This window comes from Aricia agestis, chromosome 1 (genome assembly GCF_905147365.1).
Source record: "Aricia agestis chromosome 1, ilAriAges1.1, whole genome shotgun sequence".
NCBI classification, from domain to species: Eukaryota; Metazoa; Arthropoda; class Insecta; order Lepidoptera; family Lycaenidae; genus Aricia; species Aricia agestis.
The window spans coordinates 6038274-6054805 of NC_056406.1; the positions used below are offsets into that span (position 1 = coordinate 6038274).

Genomic DNA, 16532 nt, shown 5'->3' on the forward strand with positions numbered 1-16532 from the left:
TAGCAGGACGACGAAACGATCGACGCTATCTGTCTCACTCACTCGTTTCCCGCGTGAGATGCGCTCTCTCCTTCTCCCCGCGCGCCCGATCGGCGCTCTCGACCAATAGGCGGCCATCTTCTGCTCCCCCGAGAGCAGAGCGACAGTGCGTACTCTCATCACAATCACAAGGAGACAACATCTCGCCGCGCGAGGTTGTCGTTCCCGCGGAAGATGAAAAATAGATAAAGCGCGAGCGGCCGATATTTTATTAAGTGCCTTAGAACTATTTAGTGATATTTACGACTGTAAATCTGTGCTCAAAAAATATTTATCCGTGATTTGTGAGAGACTGGAGGCCGGTTTGCACGAACTTTGGACTTTCGGTTACAATTATTCAATTGTCGCCTGATAGCGTTAAAATCATCCACGATTGGGTAAGTACTGTACCGATTAGATTACAATGCAAATTATCGTTTATTACGGCAGCCATCGCCCTGTGCTTGTATGTATTAAGGTGCCTATGTAGTTACATTTATATCAGGTAGGCTGCGGCCTGTGTGCCAAGTCGCAGTCAAAATGTTTTGTCGCCAGTTCACTGTAATCATGGTGCGTAAAATGCAGTGCAAATTATTGTTTTTCTATGGGGTTGTAGTATTTTTGTTACGTGATGTTATCTCCAAATTCTGTTGTTTTATGTCGCAAGTGGAAAAATACCAACAAGTAAGATCCACCATTGATTTATGTTCCCAAAAATATTAATCCCTAAAAAAATTACTAAAGACCGTCGGATTTTTTAAGGTATTTGTTATCAAACAAGTGATAAATTAATTACATTTTAAAACTCATTACTAAATTATTTATACTTTTATCCTGACCTGAGTAAAAATCGAATACTTACTAATAATAGTTTTTTTTTACTTACGATAAAATTCCGATTGATAGATATTTAAAAAATCCAGTGTTTCCAAAGCGACAAAGTATTTTTATCTATTAAGATGAAATTTTAAGGTGTCAAAAAAAATATGTTAAAGCTACGGGTTAAGTTTTTTTATAATAACAGCACAAATTTGTGCTCTCATTATAAAAAAATTTAAAAATCTTTTTAGTTAATTTTCAATTTTAAATGCAATCGGAATTTTATCGTAAGTAAAAAAAACTATTATTAGTAAGTATTCGATTTTTACTTAGGATAAAAGCATAAATAATTTAGTAATGAGTTTTAAAATGTAATTAATTTATCACTTGTTACACTTGCGCTCGCATTAGTTAATTATTGCACCTACCTACAACAAAACATTTTTCTCGGAATCACTATTAGCTGGCACATTTAAATCTCGGTCAAAACTCGTAATTAATGCTCTTATTCATAATTACAGATTGGAATAAGTCAAAATGTTTGTATAATTTGTCTGTAATCTGTAGTAACAAATCAATCGCCTATAATAACACTTTTATGCATAAAATAGGATCGAATTTACGCCCAAAAAACAAAACCCTATTAACTATTTACAGTCGGATAAAAATGAGAATGTTAAAAAATTACGTAAGTATCTTTGGTTACAGGTTTCTGCAAATAAAAAAGATGTAGAAAGTCAGCATAATTATTCCTCTTTCGAAATACCTATACCCAATCTCAGAACACAAATTCTTTGTTAATGTATGATAATAACGTTCATTACCATAATATAATAAAACAGAGTCATCTTCACAATAATGTACTCGTGCACACCAAAAATTACATTATAACGGTTCAGTTATTTGGAGATGGATCGGAACACGAAGCAGACTCAATTTTGTTCTACTAAAATACACCTAATATTATATTGATTAGCATTTAAAAATTACAGAACTCTTGTTGCTTCTTTCTACATGTTATTCAAAATTCAAAGACATTATACCGTATTCGAAATGAGAAAAGATAAAATCAGTTATTAAAGAATTTATATTGTGAACAATAGAACCGAATGAACTTTCATAACTCATCTGGTAACGATTTTATGTGCAATACCGAATCAACATGGCACTGTTACCTATAACATACGTATATGTAATTAAAAAAATAATGTATGCAGTAATTAACATAATATCTGTGCTCGTTTTAAAGTGTCTTCTTTATTGTAATTACGATAATTTTGCGATTTTTCTTTTTTGTTAATTTTTACAGCCGTTATCATAATTTCGAATCCAAATTATCTCGAAAAAAGTATTTATTTATAAATTGCTACCTTAAGAATAACTTAATGGTTTTAAAATGTGTCTGTATATTTAATTCTTAACCTTAATGTTTTTAACATTGTCATAAATTCATAATTATCTAATAATATCTACTTCGTGAAAAAAAAATCTTCTAAAATTTTTGAGAAACACTGTCGCATAGTAAATTGCAGCATTCCTTTTTCTTTTTTGAGTTTTCTTAAAAAAACCTATTTTGTTATTTGTTAAAAATGAAATATTGTATTTGTACTAAAAGACTCCCATTAAAGTGTGTAATTTTACAAATAAATAAGGAGATTTTGACCTTCGTAAGCGAGGGTCAAGCTTTAAACTACACTAACAAATCACAAAAAAGGGCGCCGAGGGTTTTCAATTGAAAGGTCGTGGTTCTTGACTCTAAGGGTTCATTTGACCTTACTAGGATCATAATAAATATTATTAATATATCTTTTCCAAAATAAAATGGTTTTCAATATACTTTAGTGTTCGACAATAAGTATTTTGAAAGAAAATTGTATTGCAATTTTGAAGTCTCGCTAAAACTTAGGGCCGATTCACACCGGAATGGCAGCGGCGAGGCGAGCACTTTCAGCATCATATTATGATTTTAAACTTTATCTTCATTATTGTAATACATATGTATGTAATATATATTTTGTATTGCTTGAGAAGTCTACGGCCGCCCGTGGCCGCTCGTGGCCGCTGGCGGCCGCCGGCGGCCGCGATTTCTCAAGTGATACGTCTTACAATAATGAAGACAAAGTTTAAAATCATAATATGACGCTGAAAGTGCTCGCCTCGCCGCTGCCATTCCGGTGTTAATCGGCCCTTAAGATTGGCTGGATTTATCTGGCTATTTTTTAGTTTTAACAATATATTTTTTTAAGAAAATTAATCAAATAAGGTTTTTTATGGTGCGAACAACGCTCTCGGGAAAGTTAGTATATAAATATAATTATAGTAAGTATATAAATATAATTATTCTTATAGGATAGGTATTTCCACACAATAATTTCTAGTTTGGCAGTAATTTCAAACGGAACCCACCATTATATTCATAGATGCGTCAAAATTTTACTGGCAAAGGAATACTATCACCTTTTCACTGGCTGTACGAAATTCCTCCATACATTATTATAATTTATTCGTTACTTAATTAAATTTCCTAAAAAGCGCCATGAGATTTCCAAACAAATAAATTTCAAACTTTATGAGGCTAGCCCGTTGGAAATAAAACAATGTGACTATGAAATTCACATTCGTGGATATGCCGGAGTGGGTATCTCGGATATTTTCTTATAATTAATTTCGAAAATTCTATTTCTAACTTAAAACTACTACTTCTAGCTTATAAAGATTTACTTTGCCTAATATTTTGTTATACTGGCGTGCCTTTGTAGATTGACATCGCGAACACAATTATTTCCACACTCCTTACAACTATAGTCAATTGATCTTATTAGAAAACATGAACCTAAACGCTGAACTAGAATCACAAAACTTCATTTTTGTAAAAAAAAGTAATACTTTAAAAATAGAATCCAGCGGGGCTGAAATGGTCGCTTTGAAGAATCATGATATGAATCATAATATGATTCATTTTTCTAAAATCGCAAAAAGCAACTCTGCTTGCAATTCTTTTTTTTTTTTATGAAATAAGGTGGCAAACGAGCAAACGGGTCACCTGATGGAAAGCGACTTCCGTCGCCCATGGACACTCGTAGCATCAGAAGAGCTGCAGGTGCGTTGCTGGCCTTTTAAGAGGGAATAGGGTAATAGGGGAGGGTAGGGATGGGAAGGGAAGGGAATAGGGGAGGGTAGGAAAGGGAATAGGGTAGGGGATTGGGCCTCCGGTAAACTCACTCACTCGGCGAAACACAGGGCAAGCGCTGTTTCACGCCGGTTTTTTGTGAGAACGTGGTATTTCTCCGGTCGAGCCGGCCCATTCGTGCCGAAGCATGGCTCTCCCACGTTTTCATTTCTGTATTTTTGTACTGATTTGACAGTTTTGACAATTCATTTGCTGAATTGATTGAGAGTAATTGCTAAATGTGGCCATTTTAGCCCCGCTGGCTTGAATCACAACATTCTCAAATACACAATATGTTCTGCCTTCTTACCTTATCTTATTATACATTCATCTACCTTACAATCACCTGATTCCTAAGAAAGTAATGACAGTGTCGCGATAAGAGAATCGTCTCGGATCTCGTAATTGCTGTATCTCGAGTGTCCGAGAACTCGAGACTCGAGTGCTGCTATCTCGTGATATCTCGGTATCTCTCGGTTGATATCTAATGGCGGATTGCGTCAAACAGCCTCTTGCTGCAATACGCAAAATGTTTTCATCGTCAACATTGCACCTTCACGATATTAACCCCCACAAGTTAAGTAAAAATTGAGAGCTGCTATCGTTCATCAACATTTACCTCGATGATTTTGACCCCCTCATGTTTTTGACCTGTTGATAAACATTAATATTGTGATCTTAATGATTTTGATCCCTATAATGATAATAAAAGAACCTTTTTAATCGGACAAATATTAAGATTCTCCCAAAAACGCATTATAGTTCGAATTAAACCAATTATATGTTCATATAGTAGCAGCAGATAGCCGTAGTTTAATCTCGGTAGATTTACAGTGTAATCCAGATTCCAGTTAAGAAAGTTGTAAACTAATTTGTACCTACTTTGTCGCTGTGTGAAAATTAATTAAAATAATAAACTCATTATACATTATAATGTACTTTTCTAATTTAATTACTGAATATAAAGAAGATTTTTACACACGCTTATTATCACACTATGAATTAAAGTGATTAAGTGGGCTCCTATTTCTTGAACTTTTTCGTTTCTCTTTACCCATTTTGAAATAAATTCCAAAATGTCCAAGTGACGTCAACGTAACGAGGGATTAAAGTATTATCTTAATTAAATTAGTGCTAAGTACACCTCAGAAACTATGTGAAATAACAATCATAGATAAATGTGTATGAGATTATGAAGAATGGCATAATTTAATTGCCATTCTTCATAATCTCTTAATGCACATTTATCTTCTTTCTTTATTAATTCTTCTCCATAGATATTATTATTATTATTATTGATTTACTTAGGTTGGGTTGCACCAGAGGCGTGGTTAAAGTTATGGTCAAAGTTATGGTTATAGTTAAGGCTAATTTAACTTTGACCACAGAATTTGACAGAAGACGTTGCTGGTCCGACAAGGCTTTATAAACACGTGGGCGGGGGCGCTGCTGGTGAAGGAGAACTGTCAAAAATTGCGTTTTTGTATGATGACAGTGTTAGTTCCTTTTTTCGCCACGTGCATTTAAAGCCTTGTCGAGCTCTATGGTTATGGTTAATTATGGCGTCTTGGTGGCGTCCATTTTTAACTTTAACCAAAGATTTGACATTTTGCATTGTAGTTAGTTATAGTTACAGTTATAGTTAAAGTAAGTTGGTGCAACCCACCCTTAATGGTAAGTTCACACCGAGGCAATGTATTCCAGATGCCTATTGAAAATTAAAGTTTATTTTATAAAAATAGTAAGTATAAAATAAAGGGCCAGTGGTTTCTAATTTTTTTTACCTATTTAACAAAATTGTCGATTGATTAAGATGTTTGACGATAGCTGTTGATCAAAAGCGCTATTCAATAAAAAAAAAACAATAAACCTGAAGCGGGCATAAGTCGCACTTCAAAATTCGCTGCGTCGCGTTGTTTTGAACTGTGAAATCACCCTAACAAATAATTTGAATAATATGCTATTCAAATATAAACATATTTGAATAAATAAAAATGATTTATCGTATTATGTGATTGCGGCGATCTTAGTTATGACTCACAATAACGGTTTATTAAATAAAACGCGGTATTTCAGACACAAGTTTCACACAGAAAAAGTGACATGCCACCGCGCAACCTCTACAATAATGTCGTAATTTTATTTCATGATGGCTTAAGTGATCTTGGACTTTTTAAAAGCTTTCTTCTGCACATGCACGAGTATTACGGGTTTTAATCTATTTTATTGTTATTCCATACATTAAATGAAACTGAATAGCTTTAAAGCTGTTGCTGTGGGACTAGAATTATCAGTCTCTCTATCTTGCATTAGAATTTAAGGAGTTCCGCAAGGCAGATTTTAGATCCGAAATTATTGCTTGTATTCTTTAAAATTTTGCTTTATCCGATTTAAACTCTTTTTGTAGATATTCCAAACAAATTGAGATTGTAGCCACAAAAAAAAATCTAGAAACATATCTGCACATAATCAGTTTCGCAACGAAATGCCTACAACCAAAAGCAAAAGCAAAATAGCGAAACAGCTCTGCCGCAACTCTGTCACGTCTGCGAATGATAAAAAGGTGTAATAGCCTTATCGCTCGTGATGACTGTTAGATCATTGTTGTGAGAAGTATAATGAAATGATTAATGAAGCTACTGGGAATACATTTTGAAGTACTGCCAATGATCGGGGTGGCCCACCGCGTGTATTAGACTTCAACGCGCGCACGCAGGGCCCGTATAAAGGACTAACTGCAGATTTTTACTAAAATTGGCTAAAGGGCTCGTATAAGGACAAACTGCAAAATATATTTTTTATATTTACATAGGCTATCGACGGGATCTTTTAATTTCGTATACCTATTAAGAATCTAATGAGAATTTCCGTCACGGTTAAAATATAAAATAAAAGTGTTAAAATCCGATATTTTATATCAATTTGCCTGATTTCTAAGATGATATTTTTAAATAAAAATTATTTAATAATGCTTCTTGTTTAAAAAATATTTAAAAAGACACTTTCAATTGAATGTATTCTATCAAATGCCACTCAGAAACCCCGCAGCGGAGTTCTTCGCTGACGGATTTCCGCAAAAGCAAACATACTCGATAGATTAATGTTACACCGGCATTGTTATCGGCGGTTATTGTATTACGACTCCGTTCTCGGAGACGATCAAAGGCGCCGCGTCCTGACTCCTGACACACGCGAAAAACTAAACGGAAAACCGCCCATACTAGGTAAGATTATTCGCTGTCGCGGTCGCTGTTAAACAAGATTGTTAAATTTTGAATGCAGTCTTGTTCTAAATCACCTAAAGAACATAACTGCATTCATAACGCAATATGTAATTTTTTTGTGGGTTTTTTTTTATGAAATAAGGGAGCAAACGGGTCACCTGATGGAAAGCAACTTCCGTCGCCCATGGACACTCGCAGCATCAGAAGAGCTGCAGGTGCGTTGCCGGCCTTTGAAGAGGGAATAGGGTAATAGGGGAGGGTAGGGATGGGAAGGAAAGGGAATAGGGGAGGGTAGGAAAGGGAATAGGGTAGGGGATTGGGCCTCCGGTAAACTCACTCACTCGGCGAAACACAGCGCAAGCGCTGTTTCACGCCGGTTTTCTGTGAGAACGTGGTATTTCTCCGGTCGAGCCGGCCCATTCGTGCCGAAGCATGGCTCTCCCACGTATAAACGGGTTGCTTAATAGCGTCCATTATTTTATCATAGAATGCGGATTAGACATGACTTCTTCACCTTCGACTATATGCATATTGCATAGCCACGATTCACGAAAAGCATTTCATAACCCTAATTGTCGTCGATCACCGGCAGTTATAGTCAAATATGCCCCGCTAGACGTGCGTTGGCCCATCATGGGGACAACACAGAGATCACACGTAATCTGGTGACGAACGACCATAAATTAAAAGAATCTCTTCAAATTCAAATTCATTTATTTTTGCGTATGTGTATTACAATAATAGGTCTTATAATATTTGATTTTAGGTTCAACACATAGGCCTCTATGGGCATGCAAAATTAACAATAAAAAATAATTACAGTCTACATTCTTTTACTCTTTGTTTTGTTATAATATTAAATCGTAATGAAAATACAATCTACACTGCGACTTAGGTACTAATTTCTGTAGTACGTAGTGTATTGACAATATAGCAGATGTTAGGACAATAGTCATACAGTCCTCAGGTTATTAACACTTGTACATTAAGGTTCAGCCTTTAGGCTCTGTCGCATTGTTTGTCGATACATAAAGCATTGTTCTGACTCCACAATAAATATACTTCAATCGACGGCTGCCGCTTTTAAGAGCTGTAAAAGCTTGATAGCATTTTATTGTATGTAAATAACACCTAAGAAAATGCTAAAGGTGGTAAAACTGATTATTGAGAAGTAGATTAAGGTACTTTATAGGTTATAAAGGTCACGAACTTGAACTTTTAAACGAACAAAGAAAAACATGGCGCAGACCAAGCACTTAAGTTTGTCATCAAAATAATGAAAAGTAGATAAACCAGAAGAATACTTAGAATACCATATACCTATTATTATATTTTGTTAAATATCCTAGATATTTTATCCTGAAACTCATTCAAAATTATTATATAATATTTTAGTGGTAGCGTTTTATTGAAAAGATTATTAGCGGTTTATTGAAAAGATTTTTACAGACTTTTCAATGTCTTAGTATAATACTTTGTATAGATTTTGTGATATATTTTCACGGATAACCATCGGCTGTAAAGTAACAGGAAGTTAAGATAAGGCAATGTTCCTATGATTCACGCTTATAGAGAAAACGCCTTATTGTTATATTTTATTGTACTCTGCACTTACGTAGAATCCTAAACGCGTGCACCTCGGATTTATTTGTTTTCCGAGAAACTCTATCGCAATTGTAAATCTGCCGATTCGTCGCAACCACATCATAAAAATATTTTTAACGTTGAACTGCTATTAAGACTGGGATTGCTTTTGTTTTACTTTAGCAATTAATGCACATTAGAAATGCACTTGAACCTAAAAATTTCATAGTAATTTAACCGAAAAGTAGTACACCGCGTCTGTCGGAGATTGCACACAACTTATAAGTTGTGTGCAATCTCCGACAGACGCGGTGTACCACTTTATAGCTAGATAGATTTGAGACACATAAAACTCTGACATAACTTTGGAGTTTAAATACCAATGCAATGACACGCGCCATAATTTTAAGGTGACGCCTTGATAATTTGGCTGTAGCGATATCGATTTTGAGCAATGACTAAAGCTAAGAAATTAAAGTTCATTGTCAGTATTCATCATGTCTTTGTCTTTGAATTACCCATAGCATAACACGATTGGTCAACTGTTATAACACAGAATTATCAATCAAAAAGACCTCTGTAAAAAAAGGGATTCCTATTTTGCCAACAGAGGAGAGTGACTTAAACTTCCAAAATTTGTACATAAATTGGTTCAAGAATACACTTTAATTTGCCCATAGCTTATATGACTTTAGTACTTATGGTTTTTAAATAACGCGACAAAAACCATTTTGTCGTTTATCGCTTCCATGTTTTGCTGTTCCATTGCTTGTTTCGGCTTCTCATAGAAAACAAGCAATCTAAAACCTATCCAACACGGTATTTTACTTTAACGCGGCGTCACCTTAAGGCCTTTGCGCTTAAAAATCACTAGTTCTTTTAACGAATTATTTCAATGTTTCTCCCATCGATGTCACCCTTTTAGAATAATCTAGAACCTTCTTCCCACACACTAAACATGACGTTTTCGTTAGGCGCCGGCGCGGTCGACCGTCGCGGGTCATGCAGGGAGCCGCGAGCGCGCCCGCGCCACCTGCGGCCGAGCCACCCTCAGCACAACGTGAGTACCTACTACCTACCTACTTGCTCACTCGACCGACACCACCCTCCACTTGCTCGCTAACCCGTGACCGAGATAACTTATCACCTGCCCTACTAAGACGCGATGTGTAAGTCGCGATGCATCCTGCGACGCCTTTATTTTTGACGAGACGTAAGTTCCATCAATAAATTGTACCATCAGAGACATTGAATCAAAGGCATGCCCTAATCTGGATAGGTAATGCAAAGTCTAGCTGATATATGAGAATTAACACAGTATATAAATAAGTCTATGGAATTAACATTGAATAATGAATTGACATAAACCAAAGGACGTGGGTCCACCTCTAAATCGGGCGCCAAAACCAAGGACCCAAAAAAATTGCCTAAAGGGGCGCCAAAATCTTTTTTTTTGCACACAGGCGCCAGTAGCCCTTACGGGGGACCTGATTCTATGATACTACATAAGATACACAACACTAAAATGCTTAGCTTCAACAGCTAAGGTTAGAGATCGTAAGTAGGTGCCCAATTGTCTGCCCTTTACATAAAGCCAGCAAAAATTTATAAAGGAAAAACATTTTCGACTTAAAGCGTAAACAACAACAACAACACTACAGTTTTAACAAGAACTTACTCATTTAATACTGCGAAATTTTCTGTATCCTTATCCCCTATAGTAACTACCCTTGAACATATTTCCTTACTTACTCTCCCGTGACGAAGCGTATAAAGCCCAATAGCCGTAAGGGGAAGATATAACCACCCTCGAGTCGTATGTGACCACTTTCCCATGAAAAAAAGACAAATGGCGTAAAACTTAAAAGGGTATCCAATTTTGCCACTTTTTGCGTTGTATATACTACATATTACTTACGGTACACGTATAATGTTTATTCTACCAACTTAATTGTATTAGTACAATTTGAAGGTAGAAAACAGTGGAAAACAACGTAGATAGATATTATGTTCATTACCAACTAGATGTTTCCCTGCATTCCCAAATTGAATCTTGAGGAAACCGTACATTTTCCATGATAAAAAAAGTATCCGCGTAGTCTATAAATCTGTTCCGAATTTCATCAGTCATTCACTGAGCCTGTTCGATACAAACGAAGCTATCCTCTTGCTTCCAAATCGCCTTAAAATGATATCTATGTTTTAGCGATCATTATATGGCGAACCTTCTATCTGAAAGACTGTACGTAGATATGAGTATATAGTGTAGATATGAGTACAGGATGTGAAGTCGATATACAATTAGCAATGAAGATAATATCTCAACAGACAAAGAGCGGTTAGCGCGTGCGCGACATACGACACTCCGCTCTTGCCCGCATTCGAAGCTTATGGCTTTTAGGAATATCTCCCAACGATGCTTGGCCATTGAAAATAGTCATAGCTATTCGATTTTGTCTTTATACTAGCACTGTTTAGGATCTACGCTATTAATACATGGGAATGTTTACACCCTTTTTAGCGACGGGGTTGAAAAATTGCGTAGTTTTTTTACATTTTGGTAGTTGGTACCATTTTTGATTTGACGTACTTGGTGCTAAGACTTGCTTAATTCCAACAAGCAATTTCTGAATTTAAAATATAATCTATAAAACAGTAAAATGTGTTTACGGTGAATCGTGGCTCGTGTTAACGCTTACTCGGCGTTCGCAATAGATCCTTGGCGAGTCTCAATAAATATAGGAATGTATATGCTGAAAAATAATTTATTATTGTTGAACCAATAGCTCGTCGTGTATGTTAAGTGTCGTTTATCACACGATGAAATGCGTAAATATAGAATTTTGCTATCGTTAGCTTCAATATTTTTAAGACTATTCAAAGAAGTCCCTTATCTGCCCATATTTTCTTGTAGGTACTTATTGTATGTGCCAAAGGAGGCAAAGAGTTCAGTATGTTATCTTTTACGCAGGTTATCTAGGTACTTTTTGGCTGGAAATGTCTGATTAATCGATGAATAATAATAGTCACGGGAAAAACCCAAATACCTACTCAAAATTATTAACGCAATTCTGCTATACAGAAAAATGAAATAGAAAAGGATTACCGTGGTCCGTAACCAGTTCGTTTTTATCTACACAGTAATTTTATAACTATTTTCACAAAAATCGTATCCGTAGGTACTTTAGTGTAGACTATAGATTGGCCACAATCAAAAACAATTCATTTACAATTCACTATGTTTAATTCCGTGGTCTGTACAGTCTCGGAATTCTGTTTGTTCAGCCGAGAGACATCTCCACGCTACATCCTTTTGTCCCCACACCTGTATCCACAACATCTTGAGGTCATCCCTACTGTACTGTGCTCTACTTTCGGCTCCAGCTCAGTTACTTGCTATCACAAATTACAAAACTACGCTTGTTATTCTCATAAGACAATCGATCATTACGATTTTCTTCATCCTTTAAAAAGTCGCCGTTCTATGAAATTTTGTACCACTCTAGCAATCTAGTAACAATTTTTTAAATATAATCGTGCAATAATCTTATTATTTTCTATAATTGCGTCATCACTAAAAAGAAAAAACAATTAGTTTGCGGAGAAATGTGTTAAGGCAACGGTATTATCAGATAACTGATAAGTTGTATGCATGATTGGGCAAACGGCAAATTTGGACGACCACCTGATAGCCGAGATGAGTAATAAAGGCGAGTTCGGTGATAAGATAGTTCCAGATAGTTCTGTGGACATTTGGAGTGGTCAAGCATTGACGCAAACTTTCTTTTGTCTGTTGAGTTTGAACACTAACTGCAACGTTTAAAGAAATATCATTTTTTCACCTACAATATTCAATTGTGGTAAAATTTACATTGCTTTTGTATGCACTAATGAATTCATTCAGTTTACAAAATTGAATGAATTCACAAGTAGCTTCATTAACTAAAATGAAAATTCAAACTCTTCAATTAAGTACTAAATTATTATAAAAAGTCATTTTTTATAAAATAACATAATAACGGCTATAACTTTAATTATTATCTTCTAGAAATTAAATTTTATAACACTCATATCTCGTTATCTTAAGTAATTTCCAACTTTATTGAATTTCGTTTACTTACCGCTAACGCCATCTAGGTTGTATTATTGAAAACGTAAAAGCTCATGCGCAGCTTTTCAGTTCAAACAGATTTCAGTTTACTATCAAAATCCCAATTAATGAAATTAAAGTTTCTCTTCTAATTAGAATATATTAAATGTTTATTTTTACCTAATTTTAAGCAATTGTCCTCAAGCCTACACGTTCCGTCGCCTGTCCTAATAACCTATCATAACAGTACAGTTAGCAGGCGCGGAAGCCGCGCTCCTGACTTGCATGCGTTATTCCACCAAGATGGCCGCGCCAGATGCTTATCCGACACTTAAACTTAATTAATTATGGTTTAATGTAGGCTTTATATCACTGTGTTTACGAGCGTTTAGATATCGAAGTCGCCCATCAAGGAATCGTCAATATACTGTACTTAGATATTTTGAGAACCGCGTGGTCGAAATAAATTAACTTTCTAATTTCAAATACAGTTAGTTACGTGTCATTCCTCATCAAATATGCTTTCCGTTTGAGTTATCCTGTAACATTTTGGGTAGTTTCGATTTGAGTTATCCCGTAAGTTAAAAGAACAACCCTGAGAGAAAACTTGAACACAAGACAAGTGAAAATCCAGGTCTCAATGGTTCTGTCGCAGCGCTGCAATATGATTGCCTTGTCGTCTGTCAACTCGTAAATTACACCTTATTTACAAACGTAGAATTAGATTTCCCAAAGAAACTCCAATTTCTTTTCGCTATTGTCCGACAAGCACAAATTATCAATTTCTACACAATAGCCGGGTGGCCGGGCTGGGTCTATCGGTGTCTGAAACTGGTGAACGGGGCGAACGCTGGCTGTATAATCTATGGGCGTAAAGCCCAGATTGCTTTGAGCGTATCGTTTGGAAACGTCGCGGCTGGCGGGTAATTGTCAATGGCGACACCATAAATGAGGGCCTTAAGATACACGGTGTAATTCAGTACCGTTGGACTCATTGGACTGTAGCAGAAAGCGGTATCGGCGACGTCCTAACCATATCAATCAAATTATAATATGCGATACTCTACCGTTACACGAAATCGGCCGCCTTATGTCGAGGCGGTAAGGCCGACAATTACGCGGCAGGACCTGATGCTACCTGGATGGTGATAGGTCGATTTAAATTCCGAATAAGCGGGAAGGAGGAAGTCACGGCGCGCGCATCTATGCGACACCTTTTCTCCGTATATGAACTTGAGTGAACTCACCCGAGCGACGGTTAAATATTTAAATTTAGGTGGACACTGAACAATCAGTAGTTATAAACAGTGGAAAATTTGTAGGTAATACGATCTTTGGATGACACGTTTTAGAAGCCTTAAAAAGTCTAGCTAGATGCTCCCTAAAAAGTCTAGCTAGATGCACGGAATGAAGAAAAGCCTTCAGTCAATTTTACAATTTCTAAAGTATTATTTCCATAAATTACTGTCGCTTCAAACAAATTTTGAATACCTAATAAAGGAGCCGATGACCTGAAAATCAGGACAAGATTTCAGAAAAGTTTCAATTTTCATAAACCCTAAACAAAACCAAGCTGCCATTTTGGAGACTTATAATGATCGTTAAAAAGATAATGACAAAACTCCGAACATAATATTCACAAATCAGCAATTAAATGTAAATAATGTAACGTCGATTCGACCGAAGTGCAGGTTCAATGAATGCGTTTCCGAATTGTGCATTTCACGATCGTTTCTGAGTATCGATATTAATTTCGAAACAGACAGACGCGTGATTTCCTTGTACGCTCTTTACTTACGCTGCGTTATGCGTTTCCTCTATCACACTGTGCTGTAATATCGGTTTTCTTTATTGCCAAATGAATTAAAACGGCACCATCTAGTTATTATTGTGCACTTCTTTACGTTTACAGTTATATATCTAAAATGTTTAGTTCATTCAATACGGGATAATCTTAATATCATGAAACCAATAGGCCAAATAATAATTGCATACGAGCTGAAAAGCTGGAACCAAAACCAAAAAGGATCGTAAAAGTAATTTTGCTCCAAGCTATCCAAATTAACGTCAAGTCACTTAATCTAATAGAAATAGAATTTACATTTTCCATTATGACAACATGTTCACTTAATTCAATTTGTGAGCTCGCTGAAAACTATCCGCGTCATGGTGAAATTAAAATAAAGTGCGGTGAAATAATATATTTACAAGATATTACAGGTTACACTTTATACAGTATTAACTCAATAGTCAATAGTTTTTGAGATTATGAATATTATATAAATCGAATCGAAAATTCATTCCTTTTCATAATAAATTAACTTTTCAATAAATTTAAAGAGTAATTAAAGCATGCAATTTAGGTACAGTTCGGTGTAACAGACGCCGACACGCTTCGCGATGATCAAATTACATTAATCACTTTAGATAAACGTAATGTAATTATTATTGTTAAAATGAGGATTTTGTTATCAATTTATTGCTGGATAACGTTTTGTGGTTTTCCAACATATTGTATCCTTAATCCTTATACGGACATGAGTGGGATATAAGGAAACATTAGTGCAGGTATTGTGGAGTCATATGTGATGAATGGTGATCATTTTCATGAATAAAGTGATGATATTAGTGACCTAAGTTAGCGTAAAAGACATTCCGGGCAAGTAACATTTCTGGCAAAAATGGGTTTTGTAGGTACACGATTGTGTAGAATAATTAAAATATAAGTGATATAGTATTTTTCCCCAAGAAGTCCGTATTCTTTTCAACTGTGAATAATGCCTGCCATACCTACATGCTACAGTCTATCGGAGAGGTCCACCTGTGCAGGAGGTATGCCTGAGCACCTGCGCTGGTCTATTCCCACACACATTCCGGTCTACCTAGACCGAAATGTGTGTGGGAAATAGGAATAGACCTGTGCAGGTTTTTGAGCCTGCGCAGGTGAGCGGCGCAGAATTGAAAATCAATTCTTTCGAGTGACACCTGGGCAGGCATAAGTGCATAACTGCACAGTAGCTCTACCATGAGTTTAAAGCTATAGTATTTATCGATACTCGATACCGACAACGTAATTTTTTAGTACTTATGGCAAATTTTACAGCGGCTCTAGCGGTTACTTGCGGAACTAAAATCGCCATACTAAATATTTACGTAGTCGGTATCGAGTATCGATAAATACAGAATACTATAGCTTTAAAGTCATGGTAGAGCTACAGGTGACCTCTCCGGTAGACCGTAGCGTGTATGGCTTACATAAGACACAATTTTGCCTAAAATTACACTTTTTTTCTAAAATGTCACTTAGATCAGTCTGGTTGTAATGTCATCAAGTGCGGTCACGATCACTCTGTCGTCAAGTGAGCACACAATACACATGAATGAGCGAATTGCGTCCGTAGTAAGATCGAGTAGGAAAACCCAATGAGACATTACCTCAGCTTACCCCAAATCCCAATATGGATGCGAATGACTTATTACGAATTGAATAATAATTAATAAACATTAATTAATTATTTCTTGTATTCGGTAATTACTCATGGCGAGTATAGTAAATAAGTTACATTTTTAAACCATATGAAAATAAAAAATAATTTTACCTCTTCGCCATGTAAGGAGATGTTAAGAG

At 35.8% G+C, this 16532-nt stretch overlaps 1 protein-coding gene across 3 annotated transcripts in view; it reads left to right on the plus strand.

Annotated features, from left to right (window-relative positions):
• Nucleotides 1-16532, plus strand: part of LOC121734361 (ras-responsive element-binding protein 1-like) — a 26270-nt gene continuing 9738 nt past the window's right edge. For 2 of the 3 annotated variants that reach the window (XR_006036708.1, XM_042124900.1), the window contains exons 1-2: nucleotides 1-416; nucleotides 9789-9874. Coding sequence is in view for 1 of the 3 variants with exons in the window: in XM_042124900.1 (XP_041980834.1) it covers nucleotides 9817-9874 (58 nt within the window). In the remaining 2 variants the exon portion in view is untranslated. The remainder of the gene's footprint in view (nucleotides 417-9788; nucleotides 9875-16532) is intronic. The other variant, XM_042124914.1, reaches the window with a different exon arrangement.